Source organism: Phaenicophaeus curvirostris, unplaced genomic scaffold (assembly GCF_032191515.1).
Source record: "Phaenicophaeus curvirostris isolate KB17595 unplaced genomic scaffold, BPBGC_Pcur_1.0 scaffold_46, whole genome shotgun sequence".
NCBI lineage: Eukaryota > Metazoa > Chordata > Aves > Cuculiformes > Cuculidae > Phaenicophaeus > Phaenicophaeus curvirostris.
This window is the reverse complement of record NW_027206669.1, coordinates 1,342,236-1,359,779: the sequence shown is the minus strand read 5'-3', so window position 1 is coordinate 1,359,779 and position 17,544 is coordinate 1,342,236. Positions and strand designations below refer to the sequence as shown.

General features: G+C 40.5%; 2 protein-coding genes across 2 annotated transcripts in view; both read left to right on the top strand.

Annotated features, from left to right (window-relative positions):
- Window positions 1-3,453, top strand: part of LOC138733925 (cilia- and flagella-associated protein 43-like) — a 34,978-nt gene extending 31,525 nt beyond the window's left edge. The window contains 3 exon segments of the mRNA XM_069881443.1: window positions 431-511; window positions 1,803-1,956; window positions 2,533-3,453. Of these exon segments, the coding sequence (XP_069737544.1) occupies window positions 431-511; window positions 1,803-1,956; window positions 2,533-2,690 (393 nt within the window). The 3' untranslated portion in view covers window positions 2,691-3,453.
- Window positions 3,454-5,780: 2,327 nt separating this feature from the next.
- The window catches only part of LOC138733924 (cilia- and flagella-associated protein 43-like), a 58,587-nt gene continuing 46,823 nt past the window's right edge, over window positions 5,781-17,544 (top strand). Inside the window, 7 exon segments of the mRNA XM_069881442.1 lie at window positions 5,781-5,828; window positions 7,984-8,134; window positions 9,885-9,944; window positions 10,840-10,919; window positions 13,871-13,951; window positions 14,674-14,731; window positions 16,805-16,945. Of these exon segments, the coding sequence (XP_069737543.1) occupies window positions 5,781-5,828; window positions 7,984-8,134; window positions 9,885-9,944; window positions 10,840-10,919; window positions 13,871-13,951; window positions 14,674-14,731; window positions 16,805-16,945 (619 nt within the window).

Below are 17,544 nucleotides of genomic sequence, written 5' to 3'. Positions count from 1 at the left end.
AATTACTATGCAGGTACAAGAACAATAAAACAGAACTACGGAGAGACCACTCAAAAGAAAACAATCACTTTCCTCTCTGGTCTAAACACAGACTGTATAGCACCTTGGCCTCCAGCTGTGTTAGGTTAGACTACCTTATAAGCAAAAATGTAGCTGAGGTTTTTGGATCAACTCACAACAAATTAGGTTGGTCTTGGTTTCATTAACACATAATAGATAACATTATTTTTAACAGCTCTACAGTCTAGTAGTCACACAGCATCCAAGAATATATTTACCATGTCCATTTATGATCATTAGTAAAACTTTCCAATGTGCAGACTTCTAGTTTTTTGAGTTTTGCAATGTATGATTGTCTTTACAAAATTATGAAATGGTTAAGAACAAACAGGCTTAATGAGATGGCTTCTTTCTGCTTTTAATTCTTCAGTTCCTAAGTATGATGAACTACGACACCCACATCACCCACCAGATTTCAGCGATGGAGCAGAGTCTTGGCATCATGGATAAGGTAAATCCTAAGAGAACCACCACGTCTGAGAGGCACATTTTTAGTTTAAATGCAAGTCCTCTCCTTCATTAGCAAGAGGTGTTGGTAAGAAATAACTGCAACTGATACAGGCATAATGACTCTTCAGCTAACTCTAGGACTGCTGGAGCATAGCCAGAACAGCACACACAGGTGAATATATATCTCAGAATCATAGAATAGTTTGGGTTGGAAGGGATCTTAAAGATCATCCAGTTCCAACCCCTCTGCCATGGGCTCATGTCAAGCTTCTCATCAACCTGCACCCCCGAGTCCTTCTCTGCGGGGCATCTCTCAATCACATCATCCCCCATCCTGTACTGAAATCAGGGATTGCCCCGGCCCAGCTGCAGGATCTTGCACTTGGCCTTGTAGAACCTCATGAGGTTTGCGTAGGCCCACTGCTCCGGCCTGTCCAGGTATTTATTCATTAATAATCGCCTTTCAGTAGTTTTTTCAGCTTGTGCTGAGCTGTCTAGAGCAGCAGTTCTCTAGAGTCTTTCGAAGCAGTCTGCATTCATTGATTGCTGCATAGATCAACCCTATGGAGAGAAATCTACTTGCTTTGTTACCGGAATTAAATGCTTTCCTTCCTGATCCGAATGCAGATCTGCTTAACACTTTTTGCACAGCTTTGCCTATAGAAGTCACTCTTCCATTTCTAATGAAGCATTCTTCCAAATCTTCACTCCTTACTGTGTCTCTCCAGGAGTGCCAGCCTGTTCATAATACCACTGCCCCTCTGTTTTCAAAATAACACAGACACAACAATCTGATTTGCTGGCTCTCTCATCTATTTCAATATTCAGATGACGATTATCCTTGATTTTAAGTGATTCCACTGGATTTTCTCCAGGTTGCTGTAGCTGGCATCAGCCTCCTCATCCTCTTCAAGCTTCAATATTTGTGTTGTCACCTTACAGCCCATCTGACAGCTTCAGCACAACAACCCTTTTTTCAGCAGCTCAGAGCAGCCAAGAGAATGTTCTCAGCTCACACATTCCATTGACTTTCTTTGCTCTCTTTGCCTTTCAAGTTTTATCTTTAATATATCTCTTACCCTGACCTCTTGTCAGCTCCTTAATCAGAACTTTACAAAGCATATTGAAATATTTGTGAAAGACAAAGTAAAGCCAAAATGTGCTACTAGTTACATCCAAATACGCCAAAGTTTACTGAGGTACAAGGAAGTCATTAAGATTATAGGTTTCCATCATAAGTATGTCTTTTGTATAATCTCATATGTTTTCTGTATTCATTTGGGAACGGACAGCTGCACAAGAAGAACGTGAAGAAACGTCAGAAAAGAATTAAAGAGTTGGAAAAGTGCATCAGTTTAGAAGAGCAAGCAAACTACAACCTCAGCCTGCAGCTGAAAGAAATGCTTGTCTCTGTCTCAGAAAGGAGGCACATCTTTGAGGCAGCTGGTGAGTCACAATTTAAGTTACAAGCAAAGAACGTTCAGAAGATATTGCCAAGGCCAGATGGTCCTGTTCTCCATCAGCATCAGCTAAGGGACAAGGAGCACCTACTTCTTATTTTATGTGCACTACTAGTAGTACTTTTTCTACCACAATGTTTACTTAAGAGCATGCCCTTGTAACCAAAGTTAATTGACTAAATTGCTGAAACTATTTATAGTCATTAATACCTTCAGTAGGCAACAGGGCATCATTCTTTCACTTCTTTCCACCCATTCAAGGGAATGGAGGAAGTAAGGTGAAGGGTATTCACCATTGGTAAAACTGTAGAGATCTTTCCCGTAGCAAAAGATTTTCAAAACTGTGGGTACTTGCCAGAAACTAAAGGAAGCATTCCAGTGCCTTTTGAATTTTTCTGCTTTATTCAGAACTGTAAAGACTCTTCAGCCGAACTGTGAGTCTCTTTTAAAATGCTTGCTTATTCTATACAAAACTTAGAAGAACCCCAGGACAGGGCCATATAAATACAAACTATACATCATCTGCAAATACAGGCTAACCCTTATATTTCATTTTATGCAGACACACAGCACATTTCTAATGAGATTGCAAAGCAGCGCTACCAGGAGATTTTGAAGCAGAAACACTTACGGGATCTTGTAGAGGAACAGGAAGAACAGTTTGAAACTCTTCAGGCAGAAGCAGAAAGATGGAGATTAAGAACATTTCCTATCTTTTAGTAATCAAAGTCCAGGTAGATGTATAATACCGTGGTCTTGTCTGAGAAAAAGATCTTGTATGTCTGCCTTTTCTCTCTGAACTTTTCTTTCCACAAACAATTTCTTCTGTAACTTCTTTAAAAATAACTTCAGTTTGAGAGATACCTGTTTGTCCGTTTTGTACAATTTATACCTAGTCTTATCCCCATTATATTTCAACTCGTGAGATTTATTTCTGCTCTTTTGATTTTATAAACCACATCACTCATTACAGAAAACAAATGGTGCAAGAAATTGTAGACTGATAGAAGAACAGGTGAGGTGTGCTTGTACATCCTTAGTCTGCAATATGCAACTGCAGACATTTTGAAGGCAAAATAGTGCAGGAAAACTATGAATTTTCAGCTGCTTCAGTTCATGGCTACGGCTTTGACTTAATTTTGCTTTTTAAATATGTTTTAACCTGTGATGTCACTGTGGGTGGCTAAGGCCCGGCGGTCGGAAGATCTCGCGATGTACGGAAAGGTAGGACCCCCTCCCGGGTAGCCAATTGCGTATTAGTTCATGATGTAAGCAGACGGAAGTGAGGTCGTAAGCCCAGGCTATATAAGGCTGTGTTACGTATCAATAAACGCCATTTGCCGTCCACCACCATACTGACAAAGTTGAAAAAATTCAGAATGTCACAATATTGCTTGCTTACAACTCTTTTTATTCTTCGAAGTCGTATTTGGACAACATAACTCGGTAGCCTGGCAGCACTCTCCTTCCAAACAAATAATTTCTGGGACCTTTTGGCTAAAGGATACAATTCCATATTTTCATTCTACAGTATCTGAGCTTCTTTGTTCTTCTAGATATGATATTGCTGCTCTTGTCCTTCCCTTCTCCAGGCACTGGAAGATGAACTGAAGAAACTTAAAGCTTCCATCCAGGAAACTGAACCAGGTCGCCACGCCTCCGGAGGCAACGCCCCCCGAAGGCGGGGGTGGTGCCGAAACCCGGGGGCCGGGAAGGAGCTCCGGGAATCGGGAAGTCGCTTGGAATCGGGTGAACGACGGCCGGTGCGGCTGGACCAGCCCGGCGGGGAGGACGCTCCCGGACCCGCAAGGAAGATGGAAGCCCTTGTGAAGGTCGTATCGCAATTATATAAGACAGAGTGTAAGCCTAAAGATTTTATTCTCGCCGTTGCGAGACTTTTAGAGCTTGGGGTCATTGACCAGCCGGTGGATATTCTCCACCCCGGCCCCGCGGACTCTGCCCCCCCCACGTGGTGATGATTATGCAGAATCTAAATGTTTGCGAGAGGGGGATGCGTCCCCTCAATCCTCAAACCCCGGCCCGCTTACGGAGGGACAGAAACGAGCGGAATCCTTCTGGGGCGGGTTGGCCGGGGAGGCCGGGGGCGCCGCTGGAAAAGCGGAGCCCGAGGCAATCTCGGAAAGGCCGCCACCTTATGCGGCCCAAGATGGCGCCGAGCGGGAAAGGCGGGGTGAGAACGCTCGCGGCGGGAACAGGGAGGTAGCGCTGGAATTGAACGGCGCGTGCGAGCGTGAGGGGGAGGAGAACATAAAAGAGAAGGGTGGTGCCCGCGAGGGGCGGAGAGCCAGTCAGCGCCCGTCTGCTCCGAGCAGCAGGCGGGGCGAGCCGCGGGGAGGGGGCGGCCCCACCCGCAAGGGAGGTGGGCGGGGCCGGGGCCCGACAGAAGGAGCTCGGGGCCCGGAAGTGACCGGTCAGTCGAGTTCTGACTCCGGCTCGGACGCTAGTCCGGGCGGGTGGGTCACAACCGACTCGAGCTCAGAGGAGGAGGAAGTGGGGGTGCATAGAGTTAAAAGCCGACGCATCCCCACTCAAATTAAAGAAAAGCCGAGAGGGGGACAAATCCCTCTCACGGATTGGAGAAAAATAAAGATGGCATGTGCCGATTGGGCCCCATCGGCCAAGCTAGCATTCCCGGTTCGGGTCACAGACGGGGGACAGAGGGTCCACTCACCAATAAACCCTAAGGACATACAAGCAATTGTTAAAGCAATTGCAGATAAAGGACTTAATTCTGCCATGGTCTCCACCCTCATAGACAGCGTTTTCGGTGGAGATGACATGCTGCCCTTTGATATAAAACAAGCTTGCAGATTAATATTGGACGGGGCAGGGATGATTGTGTTCAAACAAGAATGGGAGGACAACTGCGTAAAGCAGCTGGCCCAAGTAGCTGGGGCAGATCACCCACTGCACGGCTCCAGCCTGCAGCGGCTCATGGGAACAGACCCAACCATGATCACCCCTCAGGCGCAAGCTCAGGGCCTGCGGGCCCATGAAGTCATGGCAACTACCCGTGCGGCCAGAGAAGCCATTCGCACAGCTTCTAGAGTCATCGCCAAGCCATCACCATGGTCCACGATAAAACAAAGTGAAAGTGAGAGTTTCACACAATTCGTGGACCGTCTCCAGGCAGCAGTCGACTCTTCGAGCCTGCCTGCGGAAGCAAAAGGCCCGGTGGTAGCAGAATGCTTGCGTCAGCAGTGCAACTCGGCAACCAAAGAAATTCTGCGGTCATTGCCGGTGGGGTCGAGTATCGCAGACATGATCAAGCATGTCGCGAGGGAAGAGCGTCTAGCCCCAATCCAGATGGCCGTTAGCACTGCAATAGCCAACGTGATGGCATGCTCTAAATGTGGCCAGGTGGGTCACGTTGTAACAAACTGCCCTCGGTTTCATGACTTGCCAACAGCATTCCCCCTGCGCCAGAATCGACCCAGAGGACCGTGTTGGGTCTGCGGGAAGCAAGGGCACTTTGCCAAGGAATGCAGCTCTAAAACTCAGGGAAACGGGAGGGGGAGAGGGCACCTGGGCCGCGCACGGCTCTCTCCCACTTGGGACACCAGGCGGCCCAACTATGCCAACCCCGAATGGGGCGAAGCACCCCTGAACCTGCAGCCCCCCCGACAAGCAACCAACTTTATGGCTCAACCAGCGGTCCAGTCGAACCTGCCCATATCTCAGGGACAGCAAGGACCACCCTCTGGGGGCGAGACCCCAGGGTGGCCCTGGCAGTGAAGTGTGATAACCCACCAGTGGTGTGGGGGACTTGTTCCCTTTATAATACCCTAAATGGCACCACTATTAGTGTCCCCTGAGATCAATGTTTTCCCCATTGATGTAAGCATCCAAAGTGGAGGACCAATTATTTAGATTGTCATTTAAGGGATTTGTCCTCAACCTGTAGTCCATGGCCCTTAGAAGCTGTAGCCAACTCCTAAAGAATGTGTGAGAGGCAAGAAAGAAAAGCAAGACCACTGCCAATGCTCTCGTTGGCTCCTTTGAAATGTGTTAGGATTCCAGGCTCTAGAACAAGACCCTGTGGCTGGGTATTTACCAAAGTGTTAACCACAACGGGGCAGCAGAGGGAAAGGAATGGAACTATCCTACAGCTTTCAATCTTATTCTTTCTTCCATTAGATTAATTTAGTTTTGTTACAATATTTCTTACATTTGGGACCTGAGGTTTCTGAATATGCTTTGCCATGACACAACCACTTGAGTCCTCTTGGCATCCAGTACCAATTTTATTTAATTGTCCTTTTATAAAACTTTTCATTACAAGGATCCATCATGGATTTTTTTTCTCTGAAGAGTTGCTACTTAAAAGGGAGAGAAGCTCAAAGAAAGACAGCATTATCATCATCATCATTATTATAATTTTATACACCACCTTACTAATGCGCAGTTCAGGAAGCAACCTAGTTTAGAATTTACACAATCTCATCCTCAGTTTTCCATATTTTATTTAGTTTATGTGTTAAGACAGTCATGGCAGCAGGTACAAAGGAATATTATAGAACTCATCTTTACACAGAAAGCTCCTGATTCACAGGAGCTCAGTTGCAGCCTTCCCAAAGATTTGTGATCTTCAAGAGTCATAAAATCAGCAAAAATGCCTATATTAAATGTTTTTCTGGGTGATGTAAAGCCCCATTTGTTATAGATTTATTACTGTTAGTCCTATTTGATTTATAAAGTAAATATTAATATACTTTATTTCTGTAACATTTCCCCGCTGAGAAATTCAAAATGCTTTGTAAGCATAAATAGAGAGTAGGCTTCTTACGCAGAATCATGTAGCCAGCCCTTGGCATATTTTACTAGCAACATCTAGGCGCTTATGAATCTCTGTCCTATGTTTTCATCCCAAGTCCACCTATATTTCCTTTTTATAGAACCTTTATTGAGACAGCAGGTGTTGTTTTATAGAATTATAGACTCTTCATTCTTTTTCATCCATCTTATTGTCTAGTGTTCCTCACCACTTCTGCTCACATGCTTTGGATCTTCTCTTAAATGTTCTTACAAGGTTTTCTTGTGTTTTCTTCCCCTTTTCCCCTCCCCAAACCCTGTTCCATCTATTTCTTTCTATCGTGGTATTTATATGACCCCTATTACTATTGTATTTGAGCAGATCACTGTCTTTAATAACATTTGATGGTGAATTTCTGTTCTTCCTGATTTGAGAATGATAGATTTATGAGATTTATTTCAGTGAAATGAAATTCAAGGCACATGCAAAGTCTGTGGCAAGGATATTTCTGGAACTAATTTGCAGATGACACAAAGGTTGACAGAGCTGTTTTACAGAGTAATTTGGATTATACGATACGCTAAACTATTCAAACAAAGTGTGCTTTAGTACTGCCAAGTATGCAAGACCACATGTGCAAGTAATGTCTATGCAGTGGAAGACTATGTTGAAAAGTAATTTGAAAAACATTTGTCAGGGTGAGATAATAGTGGGTAACCATTTCAATTTGGGCTTCCAGTGCTATTCTGACATTAAAAAAAAAACACAACAAACTTCTGGGGTCTCAGAGTGTTGAATTTTATCATAATTTTATCATTAAAATATTGGTTATGGTGGGTCAGCATTGTTGCAAGGGTAGGGAAAGTACCGGATGGATTCCAAGCTAGGGGACAAACCTGTAACAGACACAAGCGCTGGAGAATAAATTCAGATAAATTCAAATTTTAAAATATGTAATTTTAAAATGAAAATATAATTCATCATTCAGACAAGCTTCTAGAGAGAGAGGTGAGTTCTCCACCACTGTCTCCAGACAGACTTCTCTGGAGAATGTTCTCGTTTTTCAAATTACTCCCCTCAGTGAAGGACTAACTGAATAAATAGGACTGAAGTTATACAGGTGCTCAGGCTCTATGAGGGAGTGCTCTTTTTTTTTTTTTTTTGCTGTAAAATGTACGTAACTGCTTGTACAGATATTTGTCAATCGTTAATTGAACTTGTTTATTTTTTTTGCTGAAGCCAAGAGATTCTGCTAAGCCGTCAGTGCATCCTACTGCCCACTGCTGGACTGCGACCTCAGAGATTTACTTGGGCTGTAAGGAAGGATATGTTATGGCAATTGATGCTGAGAGAGGCAGTGTTTCTGTTCTTCAACAAAAACCTCTCCCTGGTAAGAAATAGCTGTGTGGTGTCTTTTATTCAAGTAGGGAGGAAAAAGGATAGGTGAAAGCTTTTTTTGCTTTCTGCTGTTCTGCTATTGTATATCTTACAGAAATTGTAAAGACATATTTCTTTTATTAGTAGGATAAACATTCAGAACTTCTGGGTGGGTTTCTTTAGCACCCAACAATTTGCTTTCATTTTTTTTTGGAAAAAAAAAAAAGAAAAACTTCTAAATACATCAAAATTGATAAAATGAACAATAGTTACAGCAGTCCTGATCTTATTAACCAGCCCTACTAGGTTAACAATAAACTATTAATATACCAGCTATATGTATTTTTACTGTTAGTTAAGCACCAGTAATGCATTTTATTTTGCATGAAATATTGGACTGTCCTCCTCTGATACGGTAGATGATGTTAGAACAGATGAGCTCATGATGAATCTTTAAAAAACGAAACCAAATTTGACGTAATATTGCTTAATAGAATTCCTTAAGGTCAGCAATTATAGGAACTATTTTGTATTCAAAACAAGTCTATAAAGATTATCAGGCATTAATGCATTACATATGAAGCACAGAAAGTGAACAGAAGACGTCTTTGACTTCATAGAATCATAGAATCACCAGGTTGGAAAAGACCCACCAGATCACTGAGTCCAACCATTCCCATCAATCACTAACCCATGTCCCTCAGCACCTCATCCACCCGTCCCTTAAACCCCTCCAAGGAAGGTGACTCAACCCCCTCCCTGGGCAGCCTCTGCCAGTGCCCAATGACCCTTTCCGTGAAAAATTATTATTTCTATCACTAGAACTGGATAATATCCTTCTGTAGACCAGCATAGCAATGTTTAATAAACACTGAATCAGTGTTAATGGACAGGCTGATGATAATCTTGTTTTCTTCTTTTGCCATGTAATACATTATTTTTTTAAGCTGCTGTAAATATCCCTGACTTTCCCAAAGTTCTGTATCTCTATCCAGTTTTGATAGTCAGCACAGAAATGGAAGGCAGCTCTGAAAAAAAAATCAGCAAACCAGCACTATTCCTCTGTTTTTGAAACCATCAGACTCTTAAGTTTGCCATATCAAGAGCTGAAAATCACAAACAAATATAAAGCTGAGGCGTGACCAGAAATGGTTTGCCAGTTCGTTAGAAGGCAATAAGAATTTTTGCCATTTGGGATTTTCCTCCACTTGTGTATTCTTTGAGTCCTGTCCTAAATCTGTGTGAGAACACTGTCTGTATTCGTATTTTACTGAAGCTTCTGCTTAATTTAAGATGTACTGCAATCTGTATCTGCTCAGCAGAATGCTTACGTGTGTGTCCAACTCGAAGCACGTGCCAAGCTCCTGTTATGGTTTTGCAAACAGAACCGTAAGCAGCCACAACATTTCACTTGGGCAATTTTCAGGCTGGCTAAACTTTCCTTTGTAAGTAAATCTAATTAAAAAATTATGAATGGAAATAACAAAACCAGAACTTAGCACTAGAAGATAGATAAATCTGCATCTGGATCACAGTCCATGTATGACTATCTCCCTTTTATAGCTGTAAGCTGAACCACGTAACGACTGTGCCAGCTCAGATGCATAAATGACAGAGATGGTGGATATTGGAGAAGAATGCACATTTTTGATTCAATATACCAAACTTCACCTTTTGTTCAGTAGACTGGGCTATAACTGACTTTTATTGCAATACTGACATATAAACAAGGTTGACGTTATATATTGTTTTCTTTTGTGCAGAATACGTGTGTAAAGTGTCAGACATCGTGTCATATGTTCGAGGAGCGCAGAAAAAGAAAGGTATTTCCATGTTCAAATCAAGCTAATTGATTTTTAGCCAGCATCAATGATGTCTGGGAGTAATAATATGTGAGTACAGCAGGAAGCCACTGGTTAGAAAAACTCAGCTCACACTGACCTCTGTAAGACACATCAATGGCAACCTTTTATATGTTTACAGGAGAAATGATTAATAGCTTTTGTGCTAGTAGACAGCCAAATGAATAGCCTCTGGAAAAACAGTGGCAGGGAAATAATTTCTGTTCATTCTAGTTTAAATTGGAATAAGTGATGCTAGAATGGGTTCTCTACTGCTTAGTTTTAGTAACTTTGTTTAGAACTGCAATCACTTGTGATTTAGTTGAGTTAGGATTTAGGGTTTGTTTCAAATGTTTTGTTTTGGGCTCCACAATACAAAAAAGGCATTCACGTAGTGGACAAAGTTCAGCACAGGGCCACAAAGATTATTGCAGAGTCTGCGTGTGTCATACAAAGATGGGCTGTGAGAACTCTCTTCAGCCCAGTGGAAAGGAAATGGGGGATTTTACTGTTGCTTCAGCTACTCATGAAAGGTTACAGACAGGATGGAACCTGACAGGAAAAGGGCACAGTTTGCATCAATGGAAATTCTGAGTAGAAATTAGGGAAAAAAAATACTTCCACAGTGAAGGTTGCCAGACATTGGGACAAGTTTTGATTTCTCAAATTAATTTCTAATTCATCAGACCACAGTAGTACTGTCACTTTAAATTATGTGTACCAGCCTTGTCCTTCATCATCACAGCACAAAGTCCAAAGAATATATAGCCCGTTGAGCCTTTTTACTCACAAGTAGTAAATCATCTCAGATTTGAAGTTGGGACACATGGTTGCAATGAATTAAACTTGATGTTTCTTGTTGCCTTTGTGCTTTCAGGTGGCAAACCAGAGGATCCACAACAATCAGTTTTATTTGCCATGGCATTTTGTAACGGGGGACTGTATGCAGCTGGAAATGTAAGGCATCCTTTATGCTTGTAACTTATTGTGTGAAAATCAAAAAGCATTCAAATGGAGTGTATTTGCAGAGCTCACTGCAAAGACAGAAGTCAGAAAAAAAGTGGAGGTCCTCTCTGGTTTTGTCATATATCTTCTTTGTTAGAACTTGAGACAAGAACTCAGAAAGGAGCAGGGAGGGAAGAGATTCCATTTTTTAAGTCAAAGAAGGAACCAAAGAGGACAATACTATTTTTAACAAAAGGCAAAGAGAGTTCTAGAGGAACAGGAAAGAAGGATGGACAAAAAATAGGAGAGGAGAAAAAAATGACCAAGAGAACCACCAAATTGTTTTGTGCTGAATCTCACTCAATATTTAATCCAAAATGATGATTACATTATACAGTGCTGCTTAAGAGAGGGACAAATCCCTATACTGTCACAAAAGAAACAATGTGGAATCTCAAGTGTTTACTAATGAGAGAGTCTGTTATCAAACATGGACTGTTAGTAAGACTTGTATTAAAAAACACCTTGATTTTTCAAAAAATGCGTTATGCAGGATAAGAGTCATCTGGATTTAAACGTCATGAAGGCAGATGAGACCATTAGCAATGGGATACAGTTAAACACACTTGCTCCAGAGAATTTCAGAAGGTTTTGCCAGTTCAGTTTGCCAGAGTGGGTGGGTTAATTGACCTTCAGGCTGGGATAATTGACCTTGACCTGATGTGGATTTGTACTTTTCTGCACAGGGGGGCGTTTTATTCTTTTATCACATCAAAGATCTGCAGTATGAGACGAAAATCTGCGTTGATATCTTAAAACCCATATCCAGCCTCATATTCTCACCTGATTACGCTGTGCTTCTGCTTGTCACTGACCAGGTATAGCATTTGAGATAACGGCATTATATAATGGCACGTTCCTTTTATTCTGTATGTGCATGCTGGCACTGCCAGTATGAAATGTCTGTAATGTAATCACACAAGTCAACAAATTATACCAGAGGTAAACTTAGCCCATCTTGTGTTTGCAATGAAATCTTGGGCCTTGGGTACATCAGACCTACTGTGGCTATGCGGGAGACTTGTTCTGTGCATCTATCTGAATTTGTCTGGCCACCCAGTCAAAGATCCTTCTTTGACCAGCCTGATGTCCAGAAATCTTACACAAGAGTCCCAAATCCTCAAATTATCCCTGGTTTTCCAGACCTTTAATAATTTAAATTGGCATTTAAATGTGGTTTGTTTGGGTTTTTTTGTGGGGGTAACTTTGGTCACACTTTGTCTCTGATTTCACTCTCCTTTTGTAAAATGCGTAGAGAAGTTCTAAAATCTATGTCTACATTAGTTATGAATTGTTTCTAAAAGGTTTTGAGGTCTTTAGATAAAAACATCTTTTGAAGCTTAAGATTTATTATTTGTGTTTTATGTTGCTTTAGAATATTGATTGGTTTCTGGAGCAATACGAAATAGGGTGGTTTTAAATTAAAGCAGTTATGAGAAACAAAACTTGGAAACGTGACTAGCTGGATCACTCTCAAATGAACCATCCTGATTTTCAGCTAGTGTAAATTTATATAATTTACTAAATTCAGTTGAATTCTACTGGGCACTTTTTACCTCAATTTAGAGTAGAGTATGAAACTTTAAAGAGCTCAGGAAGATGAGTATTTTTTCTTGAAGTCTTTGACAGCTTTTAATGAGAAGTCTCATAGCCCAGGGATGGATTATCTCTCTCTGTTTGTCAGGGGACAATCTATGCTTACAAACCTGCCCACAGTGGAGAAGCTGTCAAACTCCTGGACACATGCAGTAGTTGTTTCCTGACAGCTGATTTTCTTACTCCAGGGGACAAGTACTGTGTGGTAAGAAATTATTTTCTTCCTTATATATAATTGTGGCTCTTTTCAGATGACCAAAACGTTGGTAAGACACAAAATCAAAAGCCTTGCAGAGATCGTGACTGTTCTGGTGTTTGTTACAGTTGTGGAAAACCTTCTCATTAAGGAATTAAATGGCATTAATTCAGGTATGGCCTATAGAAGGGTCAGAACTTGCCCTGGAATGCAGGGTGGATAATTCGCAGGCTGCTAAAATGTTGTATGGTTCTGCTGTTTATTTGCTGTCTCACTAGTGGTCAGGAACACAGCTGAGCAAAAGGTTGATTCAATTCAGAGAACAGATGTCGGAACAAGGAATCCCTGCTGATCTTTTCAGCCTCCAGCACAAACTGGAACAGCCTGAGAGATGCCTTTGTCCCAGGTCCAGGGACAACGAGGCATTACTCATGGATCTGTTCATTCTGAAATATTCCTTGCTTTCCTCCTGTGTCTTGGATTCCTGCAACTCTGTTTCATCTCAAGGCCATGAATTCTTCAAGTAGCCAGCCCTGAAATTCTGGGGTGTGAATCAATTAGTTTTGCTGATAATCTGTTTGTTTGTCAATAACATGGGAATGACAAATTTTACCTGAGTCTGAATGAGTGATGTGAGGGTTGATTGATCTCTAGCCACACTTCACTGTGGAATTATAAAATTTCCTGGTTATAAGAAGGCCTCAAAAACATGATACACATAATTTTTCATGTGAGAAAACCAGATGTCACCTTAAGCCCTTTCCTGTGCAAACAAAATGATAAGCAGGTTTTCTATTGCAGGCTGAATGGTGGGAGTGCTAATATTGATCAAGCTTACATGTTTTGCCCTAGATTGTCTCATTCTGCTTAAAAAACATTCCTGTATTTGCATCAATTCACAGAAATGATTACACATTTTCCGTAGGTAGGCGTACCTTGCAGCAACTGGACTTAAAGGGAATTCAAGGTAATTTCAAGCAAAACTAGTAATCCTTGATCTGCTCTGCTCAGACACTATTTGAATTTATATTCTATAAAAGATCACTAGTCATTTCCAGACTATTTGGTTATTCCACTCTCTTTTGACTATGTTTTTTTCTCTGTTCAATAGTCTGTAACAATTTCAGGTGAAGTACAAGTTTGGTTCCTGGAAGATGGAACTTGCCTCAGCAAGCTCAACCTTGATATTCAGGTACACGCAACCAGGAGCTCATTTAGTGACTGATGCTTGAAGTTTTCTTTAGTATTTCTTAATTCATAGCATAATATTCCACAGATTTGGATCAACCTGTGGTGAGGAAAGATCAGTAGTGTCTCTGTACAACCCATGAAAGAGATTTAAAAATATTACGTTTACTTGAACTAATCATCTATTGAACTGGGCCATAAAGCAGAGGCAACATGTCAACCTCATGTCATAGAATCATTGAATGGTTTGGGTTGTTGTAGTGATGTGTCTTTAAGCACATATTTGTAAATAACAATCTAAATTTTTATAATATTTGATGAAATATTTATTTTTAATGAGTGTCAGAACTGAATGGAAAAGTTTTGAGTCTGTAAAAACTAAATGCCTTGAATGACCAGGCTCTTGAAACTGAGTTGATAAAAGTATTTAAAACTGTTAATGCTTTGTCCTGATTTAAGATGCATTCAAACCCTGAAATCTGACACAGTAAGAGACTCATCCCTTTCTGTGAGAGCTGTACACATAACAATGCACTCACTGTTTCATTGAGGTGGGACTTATTTCACTTTAAATGTGGATATAATGATTTTTTTCTGAGGAGTGCAGAATTGGCTTTTGATATGTAGATACAGAGCATAGGGAAAAAAGCCAAGACGTCTCTAAAATACTTTGTTAAAAACAAGTTTTTTAGCTGAACCATTTGAGGTTTCTTCTTCAAATTTTAGGGACTTCTAAATAGTAAAAGAAGTCGCATACTAACATACAGAATAGTTGTAAAAAAAGGTATGGAACTGTTAATCATATTTTGTTTCTCAACTAGGCAACAGCTATGGCTTGCTGTCCCTCCTCCAGCAGCGTTGCTGTTGGGACCATAAGAGGTCAAATCTTATTTTCTTGATGTTACCAAAGCTGAAGCTCCACGGGTTGTTCACAGAATTTTTCTTTCCAAATTTCCAGTGTTGTCTTTGCAGTAAGTATGAAGCAGCAGGGGCAGTAATATTGTCAATCTGTTTCTTGAGTAACGCTGTTAGTTGAACAAAAAAACTGTTCAAGCTTTGATTCCAAAAATAACAAAGTAAAATATTTTGATGGTTTCAATTATTTTCCAACATATTCTGAATTGCTTGCAAGAGAGGTAGTGGCAGGATTTATATGAGAGAAATATAATAAACCTGTATTTCAAGAAGGTTTAACTGAGCACTGAAAATACTCATGTATAAGATCCTTTCTGGCAGATCACTGTGTGCAATAATTATGCACAATTCCATGTATCCAACTTTAGAGGGCCATTTCTCACTAGAAGTAAATTTAAGTTTTTGTGAAATTAAGTATAAGCCTTTTGGTCATCCCTTTTTATACGGTGGATTTTTATTACCATTGTTAATTATTCATTTGCTCACTGTTCTGGAATTTACCAGTCCTCCTGTAATAAGCTCTAGTGATGTAAAAGGCTTTTTTTGTTTGGTTGGTTGCTTTTTTCCATTATTGAAAAATCTGAGAGTATTTTACTTCTACTTTTTAAAAAATAAAATGGATATTGAACAGTTAAACTTTAATATTAGTCTGCCTGTTATTTGGAGACTCAGATGTGATCACTTTCCACAGCTACCTAAGATAAAACATTAAAAATAGATACGGAAAGCAACTCATTCAAGGTCAAATCAATATAAACAGAGCCATGTCTATTAAAAATAATATCAAAATCTGTATAGCCGTTTTATTTTTAAAAACATAAACTTCATTAAAGATTTGCTGAAGTTGTTAACAGACTGCTATGGAGCATCGTTAGCTTTAGATTGACCACCCACACAATTAGAAATTGCACTCATAACTGCACTTTATATCAGACCCTAATCCTGTAAACCTAGAAGCTGAAATTTCAGTTGCGTTTATGCCCTCAGTGAAGTCAGCAGAGTTATTGGAGTGGAATTATTTGACTCTTTTTATTGAGCTGTTTTCTATTTGGATTTTTTTTTCACCTAGTTATGACCAGAGTGGCCGGTTCCTCATCACTAGGGCTGCAGAAGGACATATCTTTATTCTAGATGCCCGGCCTTCAAAATTATTCCAAGTTCTTGGATATGTAGGTAATAAATGTTACAGCATTAACTACACTGTGTTTTCACTATTTACTGTATTTTAGGTGTACTTGCTTTTTTTTTTTTTTATTTAGTTTTAGTTAGCAAAGGAGCAGGTCAGTCAGAGGGAAGAGAATGGATTAGCTAACCAGCTGATCACAACTCCAGCACAAAAGGAATAGTAGTGGCAAAGAACTTAAGACTTTTGTGGCTCATCTTGAGAGAATTTAGAGTAAAAATCCATAGGTCATGATAGCTGGGTGCAATTGCCTGCCCCGGACATCTTTAACGTGAGGACTGCTGGAACTGTCAGCTTTGCTGCTGGATGCTAAAGAATGAAAATGATGGAATTTTAAGTCACAGAATAATTCTTCAGAAATTTGTGTATTTGTTTTTGCAGCCTCTCAATTCCACTAACGTTATACTTACAGATCGCATCTATAAGTATAGACCTTCATCATAACTTTAAGTGGTGGTTATCAGCAGAGAACCTCAAAATTGCTACAGTTCAAGCTGGATGTAAAGTCATATTTGAATGTTTAATGTCATAGTAACACTTAGCACTCTCAGTGCTGGATGCCTCTAGCTGAAGTTGTGTGCGTGCCGCACTTTCCAAAACCAGGTTGTGGCTTGTCTGATATTTTCATGCAAGTTCCAAACTGTGTGGTTGAGCTGAGATGTGTCCTGAACATGGGTCTCTTTGTTTGATGTGATAACTCGGCAAAAACGTTACCGTGATTCAGTAACAATTTGCATTGATGTTCCCTACCTGCTTCAGCCTTAGCAGATGAAGTGCTGGATCTCTCTGTAGTTTCTGACTTCAACAAGGACTTAGTTGAAGTGGCGGCACTTCTTAATGTGGGAGCGGGCCAGAGAGCAAGACTGGAAGTTTTTTATCTACCTTCAGAACTCACAACAGGTAAGAATATATATTCTGTGATATTTTTCTAAGGGAAGATCATATTATTGCCATCCATTAACACAAATCTTAATCTCTTTCTTCATCTCCTCTGTACATTCTCCTGGGACATCATTTCTCATACAGCATTCGGTAGGCTTTATAGTCAGCTCAATCATTGCAAAATGTGATCTTTTAAGGGAAGGCCAAGGAAGGAAGAAGTAATTCATTTGCAGATTCACAAAGCCATCGCTTAACAACTACTTCTACTGGTGGTGGTTGTTATTGCTGTTATTATTACTATTGAGTGGGCAATGCCCGAAGCCAGTCACAGAGACCTTGTTCTAGGCATCACCCTTTTGCAGACTAGCATATCGGGTGTTCAAAGGGGAATCAATCCCACCAGCCTCTTCAAAGAATTATTATAGGTATGTAATAGCTCAGAAGGAAAATATTAAAGGTTGATCTATCTAAAAAAATAGTGATTCCCTGTCTTTGTTATAGCTTTTCTGTGTAAAAGCACCAAGGAAAAAGTCTACTGTGTTTAAAAAATATTACCTTGTGTCCCAATAGGAAATGTTAAAGAAACTTTCTATGAGAAAAGTGTCACTATGAGGAAA